The 13,434-nt window shown below is 41.8% G+C and overlaps 2 protein-coding genes across 3 annotated transcripts; one reads left to right on the forward strand and one right to left on the reverse strand.

Annotated features, from left to right (window-relative positions):
• Positions 1-5,052: 5,052 nt before the first annotated feature.
• On the reverse strand, positions 5,053-9,393 carry LOC124018024. 2 transcript variants are annotated; one of them, XM_046333275.1, is made up of 3 exons: positions 9,234-9,393; positions 8,973-9,050; positions 5,053-7,168 (listed from the first exon to the last, which is right to left on the reverse strand). In XM_046333275.1, the coding sequence occupies exon 3, from the start codon at positions 5,835-5,837 to the stop codon at positions 5,232-5,234; it is 606 nt and encodes a 201-aa protein (XP_046189231.1). In that variant the 5' UTR covers positions 5,838-7,168; positions 8,973-9,050; positions 9,234-9,393; the 3' UTR covers positions 5,053-5,231. The 2 variants fall into 2 exon arrangements, with proteins under 2 accessions (XP_046189231.1, XP_046189230.1); XM_046333274.1 differs by having other exon boundaries at positions 8,973-9,393.
• LOC124018023 lies at positions 8,315-12,916 on the forward strand. Its single transcript, XM_046333273.1, has 7 exons — positions 8,315-8,468; positions 10,861-10,923; positions 11,103-11,264; positions 11,580-11,669; positions 11,870-11,988; positions 12,162-12,312; positions 12,440-12,916. Exons 3-7 carry the CDS (start codon positions 11,145-11,147, stop codon positions 12,914-12,916), a joined length of 957 nt encoding a protein of 318 aa, XP_046189229.1. The 5' UTR covers positions 8,315-8,468; positions 10,861-10,923; positions 11,103-11,144.
• Positions 12,917-13,434: the final 518 nt, after the last annotated feature.

The raw sequence follows: 13,434 nt of genomic DNA on the forward strand, positions 1-13,434 counted from the left end.
TGGATTTGTTTAAAACTTTTTTGGTTACTACATGACTCCATATGGGTTTCATAGTTTTGATGTCTTCACTATTCTACAATGTAGAAAATAGTAAAAATGAAGAAAAACCCTTGAAGGAGTGGGTGCATCCAAACTTCTAAACGGTACTGTATAGCTTACACCAAAGGGTAGAAGCTATATATTTTGAGCAAAATAGTGCATCTCAGCATCTGTGGTCTAAGATTTATGCTTAATGATGTGGACTGCAAATTACATCATGATGGGAGTAGGCCTGGGCTCACAGAAATAAGAATGAATAGAATGGGCTTGGAACTCTAACCCTGGAAATTGACTGGTAACTTCATGGGTACACTCCCAATGGCTGCCTGGTATTGTGACGCAATAATTTCAATGTTTGTTTGGAATTTCTATTCATTCTTATTTCTAAGCCAGTTTAATATTCAATAGCATTCAAGCTTTGGCAACCTCAGATGAAGTACGATGTTTTCCCGGCTCATTTTGGTGAACGAATTAGGCGTGTAGCATGGACGGCGACGAGGCGCGAAAAGTAAGTCAATTTCTATGGCTACAGGCCTACCTTGAAATGATTGACTGTAGACAGTTCTTGTATTGATTACACGGAAACATGTATGGAAAAGGGTGCATGTCTGAGGTCATGTGTAAATCCACTGTCGCAACATCGAGTCTATAAAATGGATCGATTTGGCTTCGATCATTGTGTGTTAGGAATTGCCATTTAATCAGACCCGTATGCACGAGTTCGCTCACGCACACCAGGCGCCGGGAAACATTTACTAAGCCGGCAGTCGAAATCGCTGAGGGGGCACTTTTTGGGGGGGTTGTTGCATTGGACTTATATTGAATTCTGCTTATATCACAAACAAAGTTCAAATGCTGAGACTCAGAGATCATTGAGTGCATTTGAAGTAAGGTAGGTTGGTGCAAAATCTGTAGTATTTCCGCTGCGTATCAGCACCATGTACAGTGCCCTACACACTAAAGCAAGTCCGTTTGGAAATGAATATAGGCTACAAGATAGATAGGGTAATTCACTTATTACAAACAGCCTATGTTTTACCAAAATAATACAAACTAAATGCTGAAAGTAGCCTAGTAACCTAGTTATTCATGCATGCAAACAAAAATAGGCTACTGAATAGCAGTTTGACTTAGAATAGCCTACTGACACAACTGTGAATGCAACGATTGAACGTGAACAGAACAAAACAGCGGTACCAAGTATTATGACAAGTAAACAAAATGTCAGATTGATAAAGATATGACACAACCTTCAGTATATTTAGGCTAGTTACATTAACAGTAAACAAATGCAGCAAACAAAAGGCAAATAACCAAAGCATAGTCCACAACCTGCAACATTGAGATGCAGCCATGTGTAACAGTATAGACTTGATGCCCGTCCCCTCGCCCCGACCTAGGCGCGAACCAGGGACGCTCTGCACACGTCAACAGTCACCCTCGAAGCATCGTTTACCTCGCTCCATTTCACATCGGCAACACATGCACAGCTGTCTTTTCAAAACAACTGGCCGCTTCAAACATGGAAAGTCGTGCTGCTCAGGGGTTCAGCAACACTTGTGATATGGCACAATACACTTCTGTGGATCAAATTAGACCCACATAATCAATTAAGCAATGCCAGCCGACCATAAATAAGTTTCCAATATGTACTATTCCATTTAACAATAGGCTACAAAGAAAACCATAGTAGAATGTATCTACTGTATTTCTGTGATTAAACATATCAATATGTACAGTGCTTTCAGAAAGTATTCACACCCCTTGACTTTTTCCACATTTTGTTGTGTTACAGCCTGAATATAACATTTATTAAATTAAGTTGTTGTGCCACTGATCTACACATAATACCCCATAATGTAAAAGTGGAATGAAGTTTTTTAGACATTTTTTACAAATTAATAAAAAATAAAAAGTTGAAATATCTTGAGTCAAAAAGTATTCAACCCCTTTGTTATGGCAAGCATTTGCTGACTGGGACAACAATTCAGCCCTGGCAATTTAGCAACACATCATACCCTAGTGGTAATCACTATTGCATATTATGGAATTCAAATCCAATTTTATTTGTCACATACACATGGTTAGCAGATGTTAATGCGAGTGTAGCGAAATGCTTGTGCTTCTAGTTCCGACAATGCAGTGATAACCAACAAGTAATGTAACTAACAATTCCAAAACTACTGTCTTATACACAGTGTAAGGGGATAAAGAATATGTACATAAGGATATATGAATGAGTGATGGTACAGAGCAGCATACAGTAGATGGTATCGAGTACAGTATATACATATGAGATGAGTATGTAGACAAAGTAAACAAAGTGGCATAGTTAAAGTGGCTAGTGATACATGTATTACATAAGGATGCAGTCGATGATGTAGAGTACAGTATATAGGTATGCATATGAGTTGAATAATGTAGGGTAAGTAACATTATATAAGGTAGCATTGTTTAAAGTGGCTAGTGATATATTTACATAATTTCCCATCAATTCCCATTATTAGAGTGGCTGGAGTTGGGTCAGTGTCAATGACAGTGTGTTGGCAGCAGCCACTCAATGTTAGTGGTGGCCGTTTAACAGTCTGATGGCCTTGAGATAGAAGCTGTTTTTCAGTCTCTCGGTCCCAGCTTTGATGCACCTGTACTGACCTCGCCTTCTGGATGATAGCGGGGTGAACAGGCAGTGGCTCGGGTGGTTGATGTCCTTGATGATCTTTATGGCCTTCCTGTAACATCGGGTGGTGTAGGTGTCCTGGAGGGCAGGTAGTTTGCCCCCGGTGATGCGTTGTGCAGACCTCACTACCCTCTGGAGAGCCTTACGGTTGAGGGCGGAGCAGTTGCCGTACCAGGCGGTGATACAGCCCGCCAGGATGCTCTCGATTGTGCATCTGTAGAAGTTTGTGAGTGCTTTTGGTGACAAGCCGAATTTCTTCAGCCTCCTGAGGTTGAAGAGGCGCTGCTGCGCCTTCTTCACGACGCTGTCAGTGTGAGTGGACCAATTCAGTTTGTCTGTGATGTGTATGCCGAGGAACTTAAAACTTGCTACCCTCTCCACTACTGTTCCATCGATGTGGATAGGGGGGTGTTCCCTCTGCTGTTTCCTGAAGTCCACAATCATCTGTTTTCTTCCTACCGCCACTGCACCTACCTGTCACGATCGTCGTATGAAGGAGACCACGCAGCGTGGTATTCGTACATTCTCTTTATTAAAAGAATGAACACCGAACAAAATAACAAACTAAACATGAAGCTATACAATATAGTGCAGACAGACAGCTACACATAGTCAAGATCCCACACCAGAAAGTGGGAAAAAGGGCTACCTAAATATGATCCCCAATCAGAGACAATGATAAACAGCTGTCTCTGATTGGGAACAATATCAGGCCAACAAAGATATACAAAACCCTTAGACATACAAAAACTCTAGACATACAAAAAATCCTAGACATACAAAAAACTAGAGTACCCACTCTCGTCACACCCTGACCTAACCAGAATGCATAGAAAAACAGAGATATCTAAGATCAGGGCGTGACACTACCGCCACTGATCCATCTCTGCTAGGCCTAGCATCCTTTCTCACAGCTCTGATACCAGTAGACCAGGGGACCACAATGCCTATACTGACCCAGCAACATCATAGTTGTGAATGAATGAACACATGTATTAAATAAAGAAGAAAAAATACTGAATAAATGCCTAATAGTTTACAATTTGCTCATAATACCTTATATTTATTTGGCTAATTAGTGCCTGGCCATCATCAAATCAAAATATATTGGTCATATTCCCAGAATACAGGATGTAAATGTTGCAGTGAAATGCTCTCCTCAACAGTGCAACACACACACATACACACAGACATAAATAAACAAATACAACCAAGTAATAGAACCAATTTTTAAAAGGAGGAAGGGTAGTAGGAATATATACACAATATACTATGAATATACTATGAATATACTATGAATACTACAGAATATGCTGTGAAGGAAAGGTAAAGAAAGAAGATACCTAGTCAGTTGCACAACTGAATGCATTCAACTGAAATGTGTCTCCTGCATTTAACTCAACCCCTCTGAATCAGAGAGGTGCAGTGGGGTGTTCGTAGTAAGGTTGACTGGCTACTATTTGGATCTTTGTGAGGTGAGCTTTCTGGTGTCCAGAAACGCTGAGGCATCACCCAAGTGGGTGCTACCCAGAGTGGAAGAGTAATCCAGTGGCTATAAGACTCAGGCTGGTTCCCAGACTTGCCCTCTACAAGATCATCACCATCATCTACCATTCTCTGACCAGCTCTCTCCGCTCAAGCCATGAACAGACCCTCCATCTTCGGGGGATGCAGCTTTCAAAGACTTGGCCTCTATTGGTTGACTTGTCCTGATATATTACTTGTTTGTTTTTTGCTGTTAAAGCACTTTGAGAATCTATGAAAAGCGCTACAGAAATGCCATGCATTATTATTATTATTACTACTATTATTATTATTATTAATACTATTACAACTATTATTACTATAATTATTACTGTTGTTATTATTACTATTTGTATGATTATTATTACTACTATTATGAGTATTGCTGTTATTACTATTGTTATTATTCCTACTATTATTCCTATTATTAAACTATTATTATTATTATTACTATTAAGGACTCTGCATGGTCAATCCGAATTCTGCATTGGCCGCAGAAGTCAGAGCATTCATGCTCTTGCGCTTCGCGGATGTCAGGGATCGCGCCAGGAACTTTCATTACGCACACCTGTCCCCTATTCCCACTGATTAGGAATTGTTTTAGTGTGCCCTTTAATTTACATTGGACTTTTGATTATTATTACAATGTCCGTTGGTGCGCGTGAGTACCTGTGCTGTGTGTTTTGGGCTTTCGTGTCCTTGTGGATTGCGCAGATGATTACGGGTCTCGTCCCGTGTGTTAATCATATGATGTAGGGTTATACAAATGATAGAAAATGACCATGAGTTTGCTAATATTTTTTTTTTTTAAATACACTTTTGAATGAATAAATAACAGCTTTAAGAATACATTTTAAACATATTTATATGTTCATATTCACAAGAGGACCCAAATGACATTTAGCTACAATTGATAAAACGCTGAATAGTTACATTTCATTATTAAGTAACATTTCATTTTTAAGTAAAATTTCTTCAGTGCTCTTCCATATCACTCCTCATCCTCAGTAATGCTGTTCACAGCCAAGTCATTCCAGAACTGCCTTCGATTTGCAGGCATTTGAGGACACATCTTGGTGATTTGCTCCATCTTCTTGGACTCTTCTATCCCTCTATCCTGTGTACGTAGTGTCGAGGGTGTCTCTAGAGTGACTTTCTTCATGATGAAGTCAAGCTCTGTGAAGTCCTTTTCTTCATGGGAGACTTTGTAGAAGAGGCTCCTGGATCCACGCCTCAATTGGATCTCAGCCATCTCTGCCAGCTTTGGTGCTGCTGCCTTCTTCAGCTTGACGATGGAATGGCCAGCTTTCCATGCCAGGATGATTTCCTTTTTCATTTCGACCACCTCCACCTTGCCTGCATTGGAAGTAGCGACCACATGGAGGAGGTCCCCGAAGTCGTACACCACACCTCCAGGTCGAGCTTTCATTTCCTGTTCCACGCCATGGTGGAAACTGTCTGCACTCATGAAGGTGTGTCCTTGCTCCAAGAACTTGAGGGTGATGTCCTCCATCAAAGTTAAGTCAGCATTGACAACACTCACCAGTGATGTTAGGAGAAGTGCAGTTATCCACCTAATACACTGCATGCTTGACATCTCTCTCACTCTCCAGTGCTGTTAGGTAAGATGAAGTAATCTCCTCTGCCTTACGAACAGCTGTTCCTTCATGCCATACCACTGAGATTGTTTACTTCTTCTTTTGAGACTTCTTTCCAATGGTGGCGAATGTCTCGTGATAGGCAACGATTTGTCTTGTGAACAATGCTGTTTTCACACCTGGCATGCGAGGGAGCATGATGACTTTTTGCATATCAACGCTCTTCACAGACCAGTCCTCAGGCCAATCTTTCTGTGCATCAGCCTGGTTATGGCTTCTGCTCTGCCCAGCAGACTTCTTAAGTTCCTCATATTTTCTACATTGAATCCAGTCGGGGTTGGTGATGGTGAATTCAGGTGCTGCATGGCTGTTGTCTTGGCAGGCTTGGGTTTCCATGGCCTCATTCTCCCTGTGCTCCATCTTAAGATGATGACCCTGCACCAAACAGAGCTCGCACTCCTCCTCTCCAAGCTTCACAAAGCTGATGTTCCTTCCCTTTACCGCCTTGCGATATGTTTCATAACCGCAGCTGGCATCTTTGTTCTTCTCCTCGTAGTCATTATGCATGAACTGAATATTGACGTCACTAGGGAGGTAGAGGCGATGTGGGGCATGCTCTTGTCTGTAGTGGCTGATTTGGGGATGGAAGGACTCAATGTGTTACAGGATTGGATTCATGTTCAATTTGCTCGCTGAAGCTTTCTTTCCCCTCTGATCCTTTGGTGGAATCAGTTTGGTGGTGATTGACTTGCCCATCTTTGTGACAATCAAACTGTCATTTTTGGGGTGGTAGCTCAATGTTGTCAGAAAAAAAAACACTTTGCACACATGTTGTGCAGAACTGCTCTGGTTTAGAAGATGGTACAGAAACGACCTGCTGCGTCGACTGTAAGCACCAACTGTAAAAATGTTCTTAGATTACTGTGCCACCATGTGGAAGATCCATGTCCTCTTCTCCTTATAATTAATCTCCCATTATTTTCCCATAGTTCCTTTCGCCTAACCTCTGAAATATTCTGAGTACATTGCCTCTTGCATTTGGGACCACATGGCTTACCCATTGGTGGAATCTTGGATTTGTTGTTTGATAGGTGTTCTGGAGTTGTGTCCACGGGCTCAGCTGCCACTTGTGCTGGAACATCCAACTCTGAAGGTGGATGATAATCTTCATCATCATCATTGACAATTGATTTCTCTTCTGATAGTCTGATGTCTAAGGAGTCAGAGACCACCCACTGGTTCTCTATTTCTTCAAATAGTGTTGACACTGTGACTTCAGTTAAAGGGGGTAGATCAGGAATCTTTGTTGAAATGTGGCCCTCAAAATCAACTGAAATAAATAGAGCAAATAATCGGTGACATTAATTTTTATTTATTCATTTTTATTTTATTAATCCTTTATTTAACCAGGTAGGCAGGTTGAGAACAAGTTCTCATTTGCAACTGCGACCTGGCCAAGATAAAGCATAGCAGTGTGAACAGACAACACCACAGAGTTACACATGGAGTAAACAATAAACAATAAACAAGTCAATAACATAGTAGAAAAAAAATTATCTATATACATTGCGTGCAAAAGGCATGAGGAGGTAGGCAATAAATAGGCCATAGGAGTGAATAATTACAATTTAGTAGATTAACACTGGAGTGATAAATGATCAGATGAACATGTGCAGGTAGAGATACTGGTGTGCAAAAGAGCAGAAAAGTAAATAAAGTAAAAACAGTATGGGGATGAGGTAGGTAAATTGGGTGGGCTATATACCGATGGACTATGTACAGCTGCAGCGATCGGTTAGCTGCTCAGATAGCAGATGTTTAAAGTTGGTGAGGGAGATAAAAGTCTCCAACTTCAGAGATTTTTGCAATTCGTTCCAGTCGCAGGCTGCAGAGAACTGGAAAGGAAAGGCAGCCAAATGAGGTTTTGGCTTTAGGGATGGTCAGTGAAACCTGCTGGAGCGCGTGCTACGGGTGGGTGTTGTCATCGTGACCAGTGAACTGAGATAAGGCAGACCTTTACCTAGCATAGACTTGTAGATGACCTGGATTACATGCATCCTAATGACTCTAATCTGTCATGGATGATAATAATTAATAGTGAAATTTTCTGGTGTGCAAACATATGATCATAATCCTTTTCAGTTATTCTATAATATAGGATATAATCAATGTTGATTTTATCTTGTGCAAACATTATCTTAATAATTTTCACTGTCAAAATTCAGTTCATCTATTAATTTCATACCTGCTCCCAAAAAGGCTCTTACATTGTCATATTTATTTACAAATACAAAAATATTGCATGGATGGACATTGACAGGAATAAAACCTAGTATTGACGTGGTTGTACTGCCCTAATTCACCCTCACATGGCAACTTTGATCCGCATAGATACTAATCATCTAGGCCACAGGGATTGGTGGAAGTCAAGCAAAACAGTTTTTTCCGCATTCATGTAAAAATGGCACTGAAGCAGACACATTGAGCACACGTTTGGCATGTCAAAGCTTGTTGTACTAATTACATATGCCACCAACAAAGGTGATGGATACAATTTGGGATTTTAACTTTCCTGACCAGGACAGTCACGCAATACTGGAATATAAAAGAAAACCAGAAACCCTGAACATGTGAGTGGTTATATTATTAATGAGCTAGCAATGCTGTGCGTGGCTTTTGACAATTCAGTATGGGGTGCACGTCCAACTGACCGTCAGCTGGCTAAAGATCGTGTGTGTGGTGTAACGTTACGGATTCAAATAACCCATTGAATGTCAGAATACAACTAAAAGGATTATATTAAATCCAGTTATAACAGATTGAAGCTAGTCTCTTATGGGAATATGTATCACAAATATATTGCTTCATGCTAATGCTAGCTAGGTAGGTTTTGAAGTTTTGGTAGGTGCGTGTCATTTTTAGCGAAGTGGCTGTCACTGGCTAGAAATTGTGTGTGTGGTGTACTGATTCAAAGAAACCATTAGATTAAATTTCAGAATATAATTGATTATATGACTAATAGATTGACGTTATTACCAATTGCAGATCTCTTATGAGAGCAGGTAGCATTGTTAGTCTATGCTAGCGAGCTAATTTATTTTGATGTCAGATGTACTTAGCTTGCTAGTTCTTACCAGTGTCTGGATGTCGGCGTTTCACAGCAAGTTCAACCATCATTTCCCCCGGGAATGCTGTGCCATGGTGTTGTATCCCTAGATTAGCAATGTATGTGTGTGTAGCTGTCAGTCAGTGTCATACAGGTTCGATTGCATCACTATCAGAATAGAATGATATGATACAAAGGTAAAACGCAGTAACTGCAGCCAAGGGCAGGTTGAAACCAAGCTAAAAGGCAGTAAGTTCAGTTACTGCCATTTACCTTGGTTTCACAGTACCTTTTTGCAGTTACTGCTAATACGTCCCCCATTTTCTCCAAAACTCAATACATTAGAGGCAGGATACTTGTCCACTGACTCGCCAGACATGACCCTGTGTGAACCAAGGTCCTTTACACCACAAATTAATCCACACAAAACGGTCAACCGAATCGTTTCTAGTCATCTCTCCTCCTTCCAGGCTTCTTCTCATGATTCTATATTGCGATTGGCAATTTTCATAAATTAGGTGCCTTACCGCCACTGACCTCTTTCGTTTTTCAGTCACCCACATGGGTATAACCAATGAGGAGATGGCACGTTGGGACCTGCTTCTATAAACCAATGAGGAGATGGGAGAGGCAGGACTTGCAGTGGGATCTGCATCAGAAATAGAACTGTCTTCTATTTGAGCCCTTTGCTATGCAGACGCTTGTTGGTGCGCCCATGTAGTGTGGGTGCAATAATTGAATAATATAGATGTAGTCAGCCTGTTAGTCGTGGTAATGCTTTAAATCCATCACTGCAAATGACTGACAATTTCGACATCGAATACATGTGGATCACATGTTAGGGTTGAGATATGATTCTGTGGAAGGCTTGGCAACAGAGTGCACGTGTTGCAGCAAGCTCAGGCACAACTGGAGGTCTGCTTTATGGAGCGGGCACACCATAAATAAGCCTGTAGACTATAGCAATAGGTTAAGGCTACAATATCCTTTCATAGTGTTTATATCAGTACAACAATATAGGTCTATCAGATAGCGGACGTTTACTTGAGGGCATCGGGCATACCTTTTCTGGAGACACAGGATAATCAAGTTTAAGTTATGACATCACTTGTTTACAATATTAGTCCATATACCTACTATGTCAAAAGGTAAGGGCAAAGAAGAAGAAAATGTGAGTAGGCCTAGGATAATGTTTTGTTCGTCCTTCATATTAATGTCGCTTCACATTTGTATAATTCTAAAGATGGACGATGAAAGTCTATGAGATGAATATATAGCCTACAGAATCAGTCATGTTGGTGTAACGGTTCTCTTTAGGTGAAGGACAGTCGGACCAAAATGCAGCGTGTAGATTGCGATCCATGTTTAATGAACAAACGTAAACACGAATCAATACCAACACTACAAAACAATAAACTTAACGAAAACCAAAACAGCCTAACACTGGTGCACATACACACAGAACAAGGACACACTAAGGACATTCACCCACAAAACCCAACACAAAACAGGCTACATAAATATGGTTCCTAATCAGAGACAATGACTAACACCTGCCTCTGATTGAGAACCATATCAGGCCAAACATAGAAATAGACAAACCAGACACACAACATAGAATGCCCACCCAGCTCACGTCCTGACCAACACTAAAACAAGGAAAACACATACGAACGATGGTCAGACCGTGACAGTTGGCCTACGGCTAGTTGACTACTTTAAGGATAGTTTAACAATGTAAATGGATCAAACAAATGTGTTTTAGAGATAAGCTTGATTCAACATTTTTCATGCAAGTGAATTGGCAAAAGGTAGAATTATTGCAAACCAAGTGACAGGGATGGGGTCTACTATCAAAACCATTACCAAAACCCCACGTCTATAAGGTTTTGTCATGATTGTCTCTGTCTTTGTAGGGGTTACAGGAAGTCCCAGAAAGGACATTCCCTGTATTCTTCAGAGGAAAACTGGGGGAGAAGGTTAGTGTGATAGTATGACATTCCAAATTATCTGAGTTCCTCAATTTCTTTCAAATTAAATGTTACGTAATTATATATTTTTAATTACTTCCTTCCCATTTCCAGTCCTAATTCCAAAACCATTCCCACTGTAGTATCCATTGCCCTGACATTGAGGTTTGTTAAAACACAATCCACAGCTCCATCAGGAGACCCCAGGGTTTGACCTGTTGGACCCCAACATGAGAGTCATAGATGTTAGTTATAACTGTCTCCACGACAAACACCTGAAGAGTTTTTTCCGCCATCCGGAAAGGAAGAAGCGGCTGGTGAAGCAAGGCCTCATCACCTCAAATGAGAAGGCAAGGCAGACCTCCCTTTTCTTTCCAAAATCTAAAAGTGACACTTATATGGAGCTGAGAAAATTGGACAGGTGTAAGCAATATGATGGCTAGGTGAAATGTTTGCCATTTTGTTTAGTTTACACAAATCCAAATCTACATATGGTCATTGTTAGTGCAGGTTGTAAAAGAGAATGTGTTCTTAATGTCTTACCTGGTTAAATAAAGGCAAAATCAATCAATATTGGGGTTTCGGATATAGGTAGATTTGGGATTGGGTGTTTGTACACATGAACTTCCTCTAAAAATGGCTCTTTTGTGGCTCCTCCATTTCAGGTGCTGTGTTCGTGTAAAGAGTACAATCGCTACAGTAGCTACATCAAGTCAGTTCAGTTGCTGTGGGAGAAGCAGTGCTGTGCAGAGCAGGTTAGGGTGGTCTGCTTTCTCGATGCATAATTATAAAAACACAAATGCTATATTGTAAGACACCTTTCCATGCCTTTTATTCCAACTGTGTATGTAACTTGCTGTCGCTCATGGATCGGGAAAGGGTTTTCTGATCACGTCACAAGACCAGGAAAAACTTGTGGAAGGCAAGGGTGCAAATTAATCTCTCTCTCTCTCAGAAAATGCTTTTGAAGCAGTTCCTAGTCTTGCAGCAGCAAGGGGAGGTTCCGTCCCACATCTCACTGACGGATATTAGAGATTGGCTCATTGCTAAGGGTAGAAACTACTTCAAGAACACGTGAGTGTTATTAGAATCTTTTACTCAAATTTGTTTTAAAAAAAAACATAAGCTAAGGTGTGGAATCACGTTGACCTCTTATCTAACAATAAGTTAAGAAATAGATATGGTGGACAGTTTGAGTTGTAGAAAAATTAAGGTAAATCATGTATTATGTTCCCTTGTATGTGAAGGTTTCAGAGTGAAATGGAAGAGGGGAAGAACCTTCACTTGGCCGAACTGGCTTGGGATGTGAAACAACGCCTCAGGCTTAAGGAGCTGGAAAGAGAAGTGTGCAGGGAGCTGCGCCTGGAGCGCCGAAACCGCTGGTCGGTGATTGGACAGGTAAGGATGGAACAGCGGCACTCCTAGGGCTGATATCAACTCACAGTTGCTTAAGCAGCAGTAGGACCTCAGTGTTTCTGTTGGTATCTTCATCCATTTGCCTCTCTTTCTCACCCGTCTCTCTTAGCCTGGTAGCCAGATGGGAGATTGGAGACCCCTGGGCATGGAGACACACACACCTCTGGGAAAGGACTCTCCCTTCAGACACTCCACCTCCTCGATGGACACTCTTTCCAGTCAGATCTCGACTGAGAACCTCGAGGTTGCTAGGCTACATACTGCCAGACCACATATTGCCAGACCACAAACTGCCAGACCATCAACTGAAAGACCTAGCAGTGACTCTGATCACTCTGGAACCTTGTCTTCTGTGATGACCTGCTCACCACATTCAGCTAGCCCGTCAGTGGTAGGTCATTTTGGTCATGAACATGTTCCCAGCTTTCACTCTTTGGGGGCTGTAGGCATATTACTGCTTCCCTGTCTACCATCTACTGGGAAATCCATATCCAAGTACAGTGGCAAGAAAAAGTATGTGAACCCTTTGGAATTACCTGGACTTCTGCGTAAATTGGTCATAAAATGTTATCTGATCTTCATCTAAGCAATGTCCACTGCGCTTCCCGGGTGGCGCAGTGGTTAAGGGCCCTGTACTGCAGCGCCAGCTCTGCCACCAGAGACTCTGGGTTAGCGCCCAGGCTCTGTCGTAACCGGCCGCGACCGGGAGGTCCGTGTGGCGACGCACAACTGGCCTAGCGTCATCCGGGTAGGGAGGGGTTGGCCGGTAGGGATATCCTTGTCTCATAGCGCACCAGCGACTCCTGTGGCGGGTCGGGCACAGTGCGCACTAACCAAGGTTGCCAGGTGCACAGTGTTTCCTCCGACACATTGGTGCGGCTGGCTTCCGGGTTGGGTGCGCGCTGTGTTAAGAAGCAGTGGGGCTTGGTAGGGTTGTGTATCGGAGGACGCATGACTTTCAACCTTCGTCTCTCCCGAGCCCATACAGGAGTTGTAGCGATGAGACAAGATAGTAGCTACTAAACAATTGGATACCACGAAATTGGGGAGAAAACTGGGTAAACTCCCCCTCCCAGAAATGTCTGGGAACTTGCAGGTGCCTTT

This window comes from Oncorhynchus gorbuscha, unplaced genomic scaffold (assembly GCF_021184085.1).
Source record: "Oncorhynchus gorbuscha isolate QuinsamMale2020 ecotype Even-year unplaced genomic scaffold, OgorEven_v1.0 Un_scaffold_3719, whole genome shotgun sequence".
Lineage (NCBI taxonomy): Eukaryota > Metazoa > Chordata > Actinopteri > Salmoniformes > Salmonidae > Oncorhynchus > Oncorhynchus gorbuscha.

Coding starts and splice junctions, on each gene's coding strand:
- LOC124018023 (XM_046333273.1), top strand. CDS start 11,145: ATGAGAGTCATAGATGTTAGTTATAACTGTCTCCACGACAAACACCTG. Junction 11,265..11,579: donor TCATCACCTCAAATGAGAAG/GCAAGGCAGACC, acceptor CCTCCATTTCAG/GTGCTGTGTTCGTGTAAAGA. Junction 11,989..12,161: donor AGAAACTACTTCAAGAACAC/GTGAGTGTTATT, acceptor TTGTATGTGAAG/GTTTCAGAGTGAAATGGAAG.
- LOC124018024 (XM_046333275.1), bottom strand. CDS start 5,837: ATGTCAAGCATGCAGTGTATTAGGTGGATAACTGCACTTCTCCTAACA.